This window comes from Lupinus angustifolius, chromosome LG09 (assembly GCF_001865875.1).
Source record: "Lupinus angustifolius cultivar Tanjil chromosome LG09, LupAngTanjil_v1.0, whole genome shotgun sequence".
Taxonomy (NCBI): Eukaryota; Viridiplantae; Streptophyta; class Magnoliopsida; order Fabales; family Fabaceae; genus Lupinus; species Lupinus angustifolius.
In genome coordinates this window covers 3,715,124-3,729,000 of record NC_032017.1, presented here as the reverse complement: position 1 = coordinate 3,729,000, position 13,877 = coordinate 3,715,124, and the positions used below count along the sequence as shown (strand labels likewise).

At 33.6% G+C, this 13,877-nt stretch overlaps 2 protein-coding genes across 6 annotated transcripts; one reads left to right on the top strand and one right to left on the bottom strand.

The window, feature by feature from the left end:
* On the top strand, positions 2,662 to 7,680 carry LOC109357112. 4 transcript variants are annotated; one of them, XM_019600847.1, is made up of 7 exons: positions 2,662 to 3,240; positions 4,453 to 4,530; positions 4,848 to 4,882; positions 5,180 to 5,235; positions 6,058 to 6,153; positions 6,577 to 6,640; positions 7,382 to 7,680. In XM_019600847.1, the coding sequence occupies exons 1-6, from the start codon at positions 2,836 to 2,838 to the stop codon at positions 6,630 to 6,632; spliced, it is 726 nt and encodes a 241-aa protein (XP_019456392.1). In that variant the 5' UTR covers positions 2,662 to 2,835; the 3' UTR covers positions 6,633 to 6,640; positions 7,382 to 7,680. The 4 variants fall into 4 exon arrangements, with proteins under 4 accessions (XP_019456392.1, XP_019456389.1, XP_019456391.1 ...); XM_019600844.1 differs by having other exon boundaries at positions 6,577 to 6,654; positions 7,384 to 7,680; XM_019600846.1 differs by having other exon boundaries at positions 6,577 to 6,658; positions 7,384 to 7,680.
* Positions 7,989 to 11,159, bottom strand: LOC109357111 (receptor-like protein kinase THESEUS 1). Of its 2 annotated transcripts, XM_019600842.1 has the most exons (3): positions 10,967 to 11,159; positions 8,152 to 10,838; positions 7,989 to 8,119 (listed from the first exon to the last, which is right to left on the bottom strand). In XM_019600842.1, exon 2 carries the CDS (start codon positions 10,740 to 10,742, stop codon positions 8,181 to 8,183), a length of 2,562 nt encoding a protein of 853 aa, XP_019456387.1. In that variant the 5' UTR covers positions 10,743 to 10,838; positions 10,967 to 11,159; the 3' UTR covers positions 7,989 to 8,119; positions 8,152 to 8,180. The 2 variants fall into 2 exon arrangements, with proteins under 2 accessions (XP_019456387.1, XP_019456386.1); XM_019600841.1 differs by lacking the exon at positions 10,967 to 11,159 and having other exon boundaries at positions 7,989 to 8,126; positions 8,159 to 10,938.

Below are 13,877 nucleotides of genomic sequence, written 5' to 3'. Positions count from 1 at the left end.
CCAAGCCCACATAGCCCAAAAAATAAATAAAATAAATAAATTTTTATTTAAAAAGAATGTTGGGCCCAAGCCCGACCCGACCACGAACCAAGCCGACCGGATGGCGGCGGAGGAGGTGGTGGTGCGCGCGCGTGTTGTGTAGGGGTTTTGTTTGTGTAATTTCTCACCCACTCACAAAATCCATTGTACCCCTTGGGGCACACCCCAATGATGAAACTCAAGGCTTATAAAGCCTTCAAACTTCCCTCCTCCAAGGAATGTGGGACCAGTGAGTTTTTTTCATTTCACAAAGTCAAAAGTCTTCATAAATGGCCTTATTAATATGCATTAAAACCACTTCAAAATCTCATCATTTTCAACAAATTTCAACATTATTCACTTCATTATATTATACTAACAGCATTGTTGGCAAAGGTTTAAAAGTATCTTAAAGTTCTCTTGAAAATAATGATGTAAAAATCGTATCGTATCCGGCGGTTCGACCGGAAAACCAGTGAACCAGACTTCTAACCAGTACGGTACATATGTTGAACTGGCCAAGTATCAAAACCGGTCAAAACCGGTGAACCGGTCGGTATTTGACTAAACTGACCGGTTTATACACATTTTTTTTTTAAAAAAACTTAAAAACTCATTACAAAGTGACCCATCTTTCCAACCATTCTTCAACACTTCAAGGCACATGTTTCTAAGACATACTTAGATTACACCTTTTTGTTCCTAACATTTGTGTGTATCTCAGTGACATTTGTGTAATCTTAGAGTACTGTCTGAAGATAGGATTTGGTGCAAAAATATAATATCGATATGAGATAACTTTAACTTCTTGGTGCTAAATATTAAAACTCCAAATTTATTTATTTTGTAGAGTGCGTTGTGAACTTGTGTCATTTATTTATATTTTGCGGATGTTAAGTGATACTTTTGGATTGATATATGTTTGGTAATTTAGACTTTATATTTGTTAAAGACTTAAAGTTATTTGTTTGTGTGAATTTTGAGTAGATTATGAATGGATTATAAATTTGAGTATCTACCTATTTGGAAAAAAAATTGTTATAGGTTTATATATATATATATATATATATATAAGCAAGTATACCAGTATCATTGGTTGAACCACTGTACCTAGTTTGATAACCGGTACGGTTTTAACAACAGTGATTGAAATGCTGCTACTACTGCCACACTAAGAAAGGAAGCCGATATGTTCCAATTTTGGTTTCTCTCAACTTAAATAGGACTATCATTTTTTAGTAAATATCTATTTTGGTTCTTAAAATTTTAGTCTATACCAATTTAGTCAACAAAAAAGTAAAAGTTTAAACTAGTACTTAAATAGCACGAATGTGAATTAAAATAGTTTATCATGTTATAAAAATGCTAAAAAAATCAACTTAACTATATTTTATATTTTTAGAACATTTTGAGTATTTCTATTTTTTAGAACCAGTACAACAAAATTTTCAAATGATCAAAATTATTTACCAGAACTTTTTTATGACTAAGGGTGTACCAATTTCAATCATTTCCCAATTAAGCATTCTTGTTATTTTTTTAATCTTTCACTTAGAGCCAAGGTTATAAGTCATAACTGGGTAAAGCTTTTATGAAATTGGTGGTTGAGAGTGAGTTTTTGGAGGGGAAGGGAATGGATGGCTTTGGAAAGTCTTACCCTTGTTTGGGAGTTGGATGAATGAGAATGGAAGGTTTTGGAGGGTTTGACTTCATGTGTTTATTTTTAAAGTTCCCACCATTTGAGTTTTTTTGAGATAAAATGTCAAAATAGCTAAATATTTTTAGTAATATTATATAATTATACATTATTGTCAATTTTTCATTGTTAATTACATTTTTAAGGGAAAAATAAAAAAATATATTATAACATTATTATTAGTTTACTCTCCCTTGTCTAAATCTCACATTCTCAAACAAAAAAGATGATTTCCTTCCTTTTCCCTTCCTTCTCTCCCCTTCCTAACCCTTTCATTTCTCTCCTAACTACCAAACAAAACGTAAGGTCCTATCCAAATCAGAGGTTATACTTATATGCATTGCAAGATTGCAAGTACAAGTTGGGCCAGAGTTATTCTATTGATCCATCAAGTTTTAAATATCTTTATCACAATATATAATCAGAAAAAATGTATGAAGTGAGCATTTTAATCAACTTTTAAGTTATCTTTATTGATACATTCTAAAATGACAAACAATAGTTTAGTAGTGCAAAATATTCCCAGATAGATCAAAATATCAAAAGTTTGATATTTGGGAACAACATTTATTGAAAGAAAAAACTATACCCCAAAAGGGAATAATCCCTTACCCTAAGGGATAATCTTAATTATACAAAAAAAACTAAAATGATAAAAGGAGTTATACTCTATAGTGTTCATCTATCATTTCTATGTTAAGTAAAAGTCATACTAATTAATAATGTAGTAAAAGTGTAAAAAACTTTATTTTGTACCTTTAAATTTTTCAAAAACACATTCAAAATGAATGATAGAGTGAATTCATGATTATTAAACCTCTAGAAAAGAATATATGAATTGATTGGTTATGCACCAAAAAATATGTAAATTAATTGGTGCAATAGATTAATAGATAAGATAACATGGATTGCATGGATGACTACACTTGAAGCCAATTTGGCATTTCCTTGTTGCTATATTTGGAAAGTGTGTGAAGGAAAAACAGACACTAAGAAACTCAATTTCAGTTAAGAAAACCAGAAAAAAAAACATCCTCTACAAGGTTCTGATTGCCATGTCAAATAATCCACTGAATATTCAAAGTACATCATACTAGGTTTCCCTGTTCACATATTTTACCATGACATCACTTATGAACTTCACCAAATTTTCATACTTGAAGCCTAACTCATTCCATGATGGCATATACCATAGACCCACTTTCTCTTCCAATCAGTTAAGACCAAAGTTTGAATCTTTTCATCATACTAGCTTCAAGCTTAGATCATGTAGGGAGAGATGGTCCTTTTTGAGAGGTGCAGTGTTTAAAAATGGGGTTTTGTTTGAAGAAAAGGGATGCAAGAGGGGAAAAAGAGTGATTTTGGTGAAGAATAATCAAGGGTTTGGCTTCAACTTTGGTGGTGGTGGAAAAGATAATGGTGGCACTGCTAGGGTTTTAGGGAATCTTGCTTTAGCTATAGGATTGACTTATCTTTCAATGACTGGACAACTTGGTTGGATTTTGGATGCTATTGTGTCCATTTGGGTACAATTTTCCCTCATGGTTTTCTTTAATTGGTTCATATTTAGCTTAATCATCTTATAATTGTCTTGAAATATTGGAATTTGGAAGTGTGTATTAATGTTTCTGTGTATGTTATATGATGATTAGGTAAATGTTTTTATGTCTTAGTTCAATAATTAATCAAGAATTTTTCCCAATTTCCCTGTGTTAATTAGAAGTTAGGATTAGATGTAAATGATTTATGATAGAGCATTATGACGTCGTTCAATCCATATAGCTAACCTCACCTAGTATGATAAAAACTTTGTTGTTGTTGATCATTCAATCATAGAATAAAGGCACTGCATAAGACAACCGACATTTGTGAGGTTTGTACTGCCTTTTCCTCAGTGAATGGAGAGGCTGTTTTTGCAACTAGAACCATTGACCGTGTTCACTTAGTAGAATCCTAGCAGTTGTGTCAAGGCTCATCCTCTTGCTATCACTGCACAACATAGAAGAATTTGACTATACTTCAAATTCACATAGTGCACCACCTTAGAAGAAGAAAGCAACAAGGTAAATTAATAATAGATTAACAGAATAACCGAGTAAAGGAGTACTTAATTTATCAATTATGTAACATTTTTGGACTCTTTAGGATCTGCTTACGAAGTGAGTTTTGGAAAGGAATGAAGGGAAAGGGAAGACTTCAAAGGTATCTCATAAGTGTATTTCATGACTTTCAAGTCTTTCCATTCTCTCCATTATCCTCCGAAAACCAACTTGAAGACAGAACTTTGCAGAATTTTTCCACTTTCATGATGCAGGATTCCTGATTACAGCATTCTCCCCATATTCTAATTGAACTTTTCTATACATCAAATTCCTCCGTATTGATCTCATCTAATTAAGTGTCTAATATGTCCAAAAAGGCAAGAAATAGGAAAAGCATCATTGAATAAAGAACTTGACATTGGTGAAAGATAATGTTCCATACCATTTCAAACAATCACCACAATCACACTAGATTAAAATTCCCTGCTGTAAACACCATAATTGTTTATTCTAATATTTACTAAAAAAATTGTTATATATGTTCTTCCTTTTCAATGTAGATTATGTTTACTTGAAAACCAAGAAATGTCTTTCTGTCTCATTATGGTCCTTATTGTCTTCTAATAAACATTTTCCTCCAAAATTATTGTATGTAATTGGTTCATCTGAATGTCTTTCTTCTTCTTGCATATTCAGGTCATCGCGGTGTTAATACCGATAGTAGGAATTGGCGCTTTCCTCTGGTGGGCCGGACGAGATATAATGCAAGGCACTGTGAGACTTCTTCATTGAAACTTCTTCATTCCTTTATTTCACATTTTATAAACTATAGGATACATTGCTTACAATTACTTTATGTTATTGGTTTTTACATGCTTCAAAGTTTGAACATGAAATCATTTTTTTCCCAACTGTACAATTTGTCTGGAAATTTATTTTGAAGAAAATTTAAGGAAAAAAGTGTAGTTATTTTATATAAAATCAGCTTTTTTCATCATTTGAATATCAGTTTCTTGATTTTTTTGCTATCCAGATACTTTAAGGTGATAAGTACCTTTATTGATTGGTTTTTATTGTTCTTGTATGTGCAGTGTCCAAATTGTGGAAATGATTTTCAGGTTTTCAAGTAAGAGTCATTTGACACATCTTATTAAGCTACATATAGATGATTTATTTTACCAACAATGTGTTGGTCTAGTAGTGTAAGGCACCGCTAGATTCCTAGAAAGATCAAAAGATCAATGGTTCGATTCCTGAGAGCGACACTTATTGGAAGAGGCAGCCATACATCCCGAAAGGGATTAGTTCCTTACCTTTAGAGTGAGGGGATACCCGTGGTAGTACCAAAGAAATATAGAGGATTTATTTTGAGTTAATCTGCACTTGCTACCTTTAGTTTATAATGCATGATTTTCTATTTCAGATCCTCTTTAAATGATGATTTGCAGCTATGTCCTTTTTGTGGTCAACCTTTTTCTGGTAAGAGCCCAATCTTGGATTTGTTTCCTTGTCTGTTCTTAAATTCTTCATCTCACATAGTGTCGATAACTCAGTACTGCACTGAACTCTTTCTAGTAGCAGTTCGAAAATGAAGTTGAGCATTAATCTATACTATTAATGAGCATTCTACAAAAGTTGTATATTTTCTTCAAACATAATTTTGGAATTTCTTAGCAACACTAGGACCTAGTGTTACTGTCTAAACTTAGGTAGAAACTTGAAATGATGCCATGCATGACACACAGAAAATGAGTATGATTGATATCATTGCCTTATCTGGTGTACAACTTAGCTGCTTAAAGCGAACAACTATTTGTTTCTATAATTTCCGATGTACCCAAAAAAAAGCCGACAACTATGGTCATCTTCCCACATCAGTGCAATCTAATTTCCGTTTAGTCTTTAATCATGTCAAAATGTCAGCCTTGTTGCAATTTTCGTCTTGCGTAAATTTTATATTTAGCCCGGTATTTTTGTCAAATGAAAAGGAAAATCTACAGGTAGTCGAAGACGTGCAACCGAGAAATATATGATGATTGATTTCTTATATTATGTAATTGTACTCGCTGTCTATTAATGTTCTGATAGCTTCAATTGTCTGGTAGATAATGATAGCCTTTTTTTTTCACCATTAGACAACCCCTTTCGATTCAGAAAGATGTTCACTACCAATTTTTGTGATACATCAATGTAACTTCCATGTTGGATTTTGAAAGTAGTAGATGACAATGCTTAATACCACTGCATTATTTTCATTATCACAATGTGCATATTTCTCACAGTTAAAGTTTTTCTTATCAGTCATTGGCAATGAGTTTGTAAAGGACTCTGTGAAGTTCTCAAACCAGCCTACAACTTTTGGACAAGCATTCAGTAATTCCTCCCATTCAAGAAATGGTAATAATCTTCACAAGGCTTGTTGCCTTTTTCAAGTACAATTACTTTTTTTTTAAGAGTAAATACCTATTTTGGATCCCTCAAAATTTTCACGTATATCAGTTTGGTCCATCAAAAATTGAAAAACCCAAAAGGGTCCCAAAAATATTAAAAGTGCGTCAAATTAGTCATTTTTAGCCTATTTAATAACACCTGATAGGACTAATTTGACCCTAAAATGACTAATTTGGCCCACATTTGATGTTTTTACGAAATCATTTAGGGTTTTTTAATTTTTAAGGGACCAAACTGGTGTACGTGGAAATTTTGAAGGACCAAAATAAGTATTTACTCTTTTTAAATGTAACTCTTCTTCATTCCCCTTCTATTATTATCCTTAACATTTCTTAACTGTGCTGCTTGCCATTATTTATGTTATGGCAGATAAAGATTCTGATAGAGCAATTGATGTTGAAGCTGAAATAAAAGATGTAGATTGAGTCCTCACAGCTATAGCATGTTGTAAGTATGATGTAACCAATAAATGTTGGGTTGACTATAGTTATTTAGCATATCAATTATTATCTGCATGTGATTCCTCCAACTTTCTGGCTTGTGTATGGTTTAACTATCTCATTTGTTGAATTGCAATTTGTTAAGTAATGTTAGCAATCACTTGAAGATAGAAAACAATGATACTTAGATGTTTCCCTGTGTGCAATATCACCTTCATAAAACTGATTTAGGATAAGGAATGCCTTGGTATTTGGAGTTAGTAAGTTAAATTAAAATTTCAGGATATTTTGATTAATTATTCCCCGAAGTAAGCTGAACAAATCATGCTTTCAGGATTTGAACCTAGGACCTCCACATTACAAGACAAACAACTTTACCGTTGCGATGAGGTTGACCTTCAATATAGATATAAAGTAAACTTTAAAATTCAGTTTGGAAGGGGCATGAATACTGGTCCACAAATTATGACATAGGCTTTGCTAATTAGGCAGCCATAGAGCAACACTGCTCCCAAATGCAATATAGGTTACTATCGTAGACTACGAGCCTTCTTGATCACCGATTGACCCTGTCTAGGTAAGTATGTTGCTCAATTCTCGATGTGGACCTTTACCACTGCTAGTCTACCACAAGTGTTGTAATCATTCTTTCTCAAATATTAGTCTCAGTCTATTTTTTTAGTTAATGATTATTTATCTCGGACCACTAAATCCTTTTTTTGTATTGCATTTTTAGGATGACAATGCTGAAGTCAAATTTTTACTCAGCTAAATAGGTTAATGTAGCAGCATGCATTCTCTGTTATACTGGAGAATCAGAAAATGCAACACATACTGGAGAATGTAGGAGCATGTTGGGGAGAGTGACATAGAAATTGTAATATAAGTTGAGAGTAATGTTTCTCATGTCACACCTCTATTATTTTGGTTTCTTTAATTTTCTTTTTGTACAAAAAAAGTTTAGGGGGTGAACATGTCCTGACATGAGATTGAAAATATCGGAAAACTTTGAATTAAAAACTCACTTCGGTGATCTCTATGTTTCAAAAGGAAAATCGGTTAGAAGCTGAAGGACACACTTGTGCAAGTTAAACTCTTCAGGGACATCAGTTAAGAGTAGCACAAATTCTCATGAAAAACTATAAACACACAAATGAAAGCAAGTTAAACTCAACTTAACAGAAACAGTACCTTACTTCCAGTAGTATAATTTTTATTCATTTTTGTTACATGTAAGATCAATTGAACAAACAACTATTGGAGCTGAACTCCTAATTGGCTTATATAAAGTACAACAGAATCTTATAGGTACCTACCTTAAATACAAGTTCTAATCATCTATTTGGTACCCATCAGTTCCATTCAACTATATCACTTAGTAACTTGCTTAATGCGAAAAAATTGATTACAAAAGCATCAACAAAATGGGAAATAATATTCATTCATCAATCCGGACTTTTCGATTAGTCCAAGGCCGGAGCAGCCATTGTACTGTATGGCCTATGGCCACAATCAAGGATACATAAGAAGAACTCATCTTGCACGAGGATTTACCAACTCTGAGAAAACTACACTTGTTGTAGCATGTCCTGCATCATCATCATCATTGGTGGCAGAAGTTCCGCCATCAGTCATACGAACGCCGTTGTCAAAATTCTGAAGAGGAGACAACTGAATTCCAATGATGTGATTTGTGCTGCTATCTTCAGGTTCCATGAGTGCTGATGAGGCGGTCTCTTGGAGCTGCAATGCATATTCAAGATTCCACAAGACGTCTCCCATAGATGGCCTATCCACGCCATACTCGGCCAAGCACTTTTCGGCTGTCTCTCCAAACTTCTTAAGAGAAGCAGAATTAACATTCCCTATCAGCTTTTTATCAATGATTTGATCAAGCATCCCTTTTTTCTGCCAACTCATTGCCCACTCAGCTATGTTAACCTGATCCCTCGGAAGGACTGGATTCAAGGCCGGTCTTGTGCATAACACTTCCATTAAAACTACTCCAAATGAATACACATCTGACTTCTCTGTAAGTTGTTGTCTTCTAAAGTATTCCGGATCAAGATAACCGAAACTACCTTTAACAGCGGTGCTCACATGAGTCTGATCAAGAGAAGGACCAGTTTTGGAGAGGCCAAAATCAGCAACTTTGGCAACAAAGTTATCGTCTAAAAGGATGTTTGTTGTCTTCACATCACGGTGAATGATGCTTTGAGATGCACCGGTGTGAAGATAATGAAGGCCTCTTGCTGATCCAATGCAAATTTCAAGCCGTTGCTTCCATGATAGAGGTGGCAAGTCAGTTCCATACAAATGACTTCTGAGTGGTCCATTAGACATGCATTCATAGACAAGAATCATTTCTGACCTCTCGTCGCAATAACCAATTAGAGACACGAGATGACGGTGGCGAAGCTTGGATAACATTTCAATTTCTGTTCGAAATTCAGCAATACCTTGTTCAGAGCTTGCATTCCCCCTTTTAACTGCTACATTAGTCCCATTATCAAGTGTTCCCTTATAAACCCTGCCAAAACCACCCACACCAAGAAGCAACTTCTCATCAAATTTGTTGCATGCATCTTGGATTTCTTGGAAAGTGAAGATCCTTCCGAGATTTATTGAAGATAAAGAAATGCAGCTTGCAGTTGCACTCTTATGTGAAGTTGTAGACATCATTGACATGGTCTGAAAGTTTCCATATAAGGAGGGTAAAGACAATAACGGACGACCTTGTTGAGTAGACTTCGAATTGCGTCCCACGAAACAGCAATAACACAAACCAACCAATGCTATGGCAGCTACAGCCACAACAAAACCAGCTACTATTCCCATCTTTTTCTTTTTTGATGGTGAATTAGGAAGGAGAATTCCAACTGAAGAAAATCCGTCAAAGCTCTTCAATGCATTGCTGATCTTCATTATCTCTAATCCATTCAAAGTAGCATTTGTGATGTCTGCCATTGTATCAGGACCAACACTTACTGTCAAAGTCTCGGAGCCTGCTGAGACATTGGAAACAAAGTCCTTATAGTAAGGCACAGCCAAGTCATTAGTTAGCGACGAGAGATCGAGGTTTCCAAGAGCTATGTCAGTATTTATGAATAAATTGAACAACAAAGAATTGAGTGACTTGCTTATAATATCACAAAAGTGCACCCGAATAAAATATGAGAAGTTCGGATCCACCGGAAAAACCCAAGTAATGTTGAAATTAGAATCAGCTACATTTGCATCCCCCATTGCATCAGCAGTGGCATAGACCCAATTCGGCGCCGTCTTGGGTGTAACTCCTGCAGGATATTTAATGGTGGAAGGACTGACTGACACAATAGTGACTGAGCTGTTCATATAAAGGTATTTCATATCACTCTCCCAAGTTCTTCCTAGGGTGTCATTTTGCGCATTAAGCAAGGGACCACCAACGTTTAACCGGTAAACGGTTTCGAAAGCCAGTTCAGAAAGACCACTAAATGGAGCTGGTGGGTTAATGGCCAATGCCTGATCAATAAACAACTCATCTGGCATTGACACAACTTCAATTGCATTGACAAATGTTACCGAACCGTTCGAAGGAATAAAGGTCACAGTCAAGGTGACAGAGGTAATATTGATAGCATATTCCTTAAACATATATAAACCATTATAGTTCCTGAAAGTGAAGTTGCTCAAGAGAACAAATTCATCAGCAACAACAGTTATAACAGCAGAATTCAAATCATGGTCAGAGTTCGGAACCGGATAAAAATATAGCCTAACCCAGTGCCTCCCTTCTTGCTCAATTACAAATGTATATGAAGCTTTCTGGGTGAAAATCCTAGCTGATTGATAAATTGGTAATGGAACAACACTAGAATTGGAAATAGCAACTATAGAATCCCCAGTTTTGGACACAAGTGAAGAATATTGTGAATCAGGAATATAAGTATGGCCTTGAAAAGTGATGTTTTGTGAGAAACCACAAGCAATCAAATAATTATCAAGGGGAATGTACAAAGCAAATGATGCATTAACCGAAAACAGAAAAACAACAAAAACCGAAAAAACCAACTTCACAAGTTTCGTCGTCATCATCATCACCAATAATACCATTGATTGTAGTTTCCTACTTTGGGACTTCACAAATCCATGAACACCTTGTATGCAATAATACCCATAACTTCAAATTTCAATACACAATTACAAAACCTGCATCAACATTGGATCTATCAAAGTCAATGCATATAACAAGACATTTATGTTACAAACAAAAGACAAAATACTATGATTCTAGCAACAAAAAACAAGTAAATCTAGTATTGTGTTGGTGTGCTTACCTTAAAATGTGAATAATGTGGTAACAAATGCAAAGTCAACAGAGGAATGGGCTGAAAATATGAAACAAACAGAATAAGAGACAGTTAAGTTTAGATTACGTGCATTCCACTACTCAAAGTACAATTCATAATCAAGTCTAGTTTTTTTTTAGTGTTCCTGCAACACACCCTTTTCCAGGCTGGGAAAAAAGGACCCCACCATAATAAAATACAGTTTAACAAAATTCAAAGTGAATTAAGCCTAATGTTTTAAATTGTGGTCGCAGTTGCGTTTGTCATGATTATGGTTATTGCAGCAGTTGCAATGTAAATTATTTTACAAGTAAAAAATATTTTTGATATCGCCTGCTGCATCACAAATGTGGGCGGTCCGATGCAGCCCATTGCAGTTGCATCATTGTGATTCGGTGTCATACCGCAACTACGACGGTCACCGCAACTACAATATTGCGGCTGCATCACATAATGTGGTCTACAATTTGAAACACTTTGAATCTTTATTATTGTTTGCCTTTTAAATCTTGTTCCATCTTGCAGCTGGTATAATGGGTTGTCACTATGAAGAGGGTGAAGCTACAAATTCTACACTCAAAATTTCACCTATATGACTTTATTCCTTAGAAATTAATTAATATATGACAAATTGATCCTATGAGAAAAAAAACATGTTGAGTTTTCCAACTTATATTATTAATTTTCGGGGACAAAAATGCTATATGTGAAAATTTTAAGGGACTAAGTTCAATTATGACACAAAGGATATTACACATACACAAAAAAAGAACTTTCAAATTATATTGAGCTTATACTAGGTTAGGTCAGCATGTCTGCGCGAAAAAACTAAAACTTGTTCAAAATTGATATATTACTATATTTAGACAATTCTTTGTTCGCCAATGACTCCTAGGTTTTTTGGTCCAATTATAGTGGGTTTGAGCTCAAATTGGCACATTTCAAACTCATCCGGATAGCTCGATTTGTGAATATTAAGAAGTGACATTGGACATGAATGAATAAAATCGAAAGATTCATAAGTGGGAAATGTTCTCCCATTCTTAATTTTTTTAAAATTTTATCTCAAACCAATTAAAAACAAATAGTAGCCCAACATATTTTTTTATTTTTAAATCATGAGAGATATATCTTAAGAATTTTTCCTCTAACACAACCCCAAATTTTGGTAAAAAATACCAAACTCCTAATCACAATTTAAGCAAGAGGTAAGTTGTTTGGATCATTTATTTAGACCAAAATATTTTAAAATATCTAACTTATAATTACACTGGTACTCCTGAGTTTTTTTTTTATACCTACACAAACCACCTAATTTTTTATACTTTTCATTACATTAGTCACACATGCACGAGAAATAAGTGTAATCTTTTAAACAAAAAATGTGATAAATGAAATTAAGTCATGTTAACATGGTATATTGTGGAGACAAATCCAAATAATATATGAATCAGTATCTCTTTATTATTTTTGGTTCGTTACGATAAACTATAAGAGCGATTTAAACAATATCTCTTTAGACCTGTTGATGCATTTTGTAACCAAAAAATAAAGAAGATGCATTGATTTGTATATTATTTGGACTTGTCTCGATAATATATCATATTTTGTTTAACTTAATTACATTTATCATATTTTGTTGTTTAAAAGATTACACTTATTTCTCATGCATGAGTGGTCAGTGTAACGAAAGTACAAAAACTAGGGGTTGTGTAGGTGTAAAGAAATGAGAGGTGATTTATGTAATTTCACTAAATCTCAATAAGTGTCAATATAATTTCACTAAAACTTAGGTGTCAATGTAATTTACTCTTACACTTATTATCTCATATAGGAAGGAATGGTGTTTGAGACCCTTGACTAGTGACTACTACTGTTCTATGTTGAACCATCATTTGATTATGTTACCTAAAGATGCTAGGGTGTGGTTACTGGTTATCCTAATTTAGAATGTCATATAAAGAAAATGATTATTGTTCTAAAAGGATCTATTTTACAGTGATAAAACTTCTCTCTACAGATAGTACAAGGTTATTTTATATTTCATCTATTAATAATTATTAACTTTTGAACCAATAAAAGCAATTTTACAGCAACTAAGAATGTTTTATACAATAGTACGTGGGACCCCCTCTAATAGTTTTTGGGATGGTTCACATTCTTTTTTTAGTATTAGATTCTTTAATACTAAAATATACAAACAGATATTTTTGTTGTTAAAAATAACTTTAAATCATGGTAGTAAATATGTATTTTTCACATGTCCCAATCTTCATTGGTATTTCAAAATTACAAATGCCCCATCCCTTCAACATACGGAAAAATCGGAAACTCTGACTACGGTCATGCTCTTTTCACGGTTGCTAAAACGTTTTTCCGTAGAGTAAATAAATTATTCCGCAATTTTGTTTTTTATTTATTTATTAATTTGGGTGGAATTCTTGAGTACAGATATTTCATATTGTAATATTTAGAGTAAGGATATACGCTTATTATTGTTTGACTTGCAATTTGTTCAAAAATTGACTTTTAGACACCACTTTAGTCAAATACATGTTTTATCTCTAACAAAAAGTAATAAATAAATAAAGATTGTAATTTATATGGTAATAACTATTAAATATGCTCTTAATAATCTCATAAAATAATATATATATTTTTGGATGGTTATTTTTTGCATTACTAATAATATATTTTTGAGTAAATAATTAATCTTTTCAAGTTGTTTGAATGTTCCTCACATAAATATCACTCTCGTGAATCGATCTTTTGTCATTTTAATATTTTTGGATCTAGGAAGGCATGGTGTTACATTTTTATATAAGGACATGGTGTTGCCCTCAACCTCTACTAGTGGTGAGCATGAGTCAAGTAAGGTTTATTCCTTACTCGACCTTAA

Coding starts and splice junctions, on each gene's coding strand:
- LOC109357112 (XM_019600847.1), top strand. CDS start 2,836: ATGACATCACTTATGAACTTCACCAAATTTTCATACTTGAAGCCTAAC. Junction 3,241..4,452: donor ATGCTATTGTGTCCATTTGG/GTACAATTTTCC, acceptor TTGCATATTCAG/GTCATCGCGGTGTTAATACC. Junction 5,236..6,057: donor TTGTGGTCAACCTTTTTCTG/GTAAGAGCCCAA, acceptor TTTTCTTATCAG/TCATTGGCAATGAGTTTGTA.
- LOC109357111 (XM_019600842.1), bottom strand. CDS start 10,742: ATGGTATTATTGGTGATGATGATGACGACGAAACTTGTGAAGTTGGTT.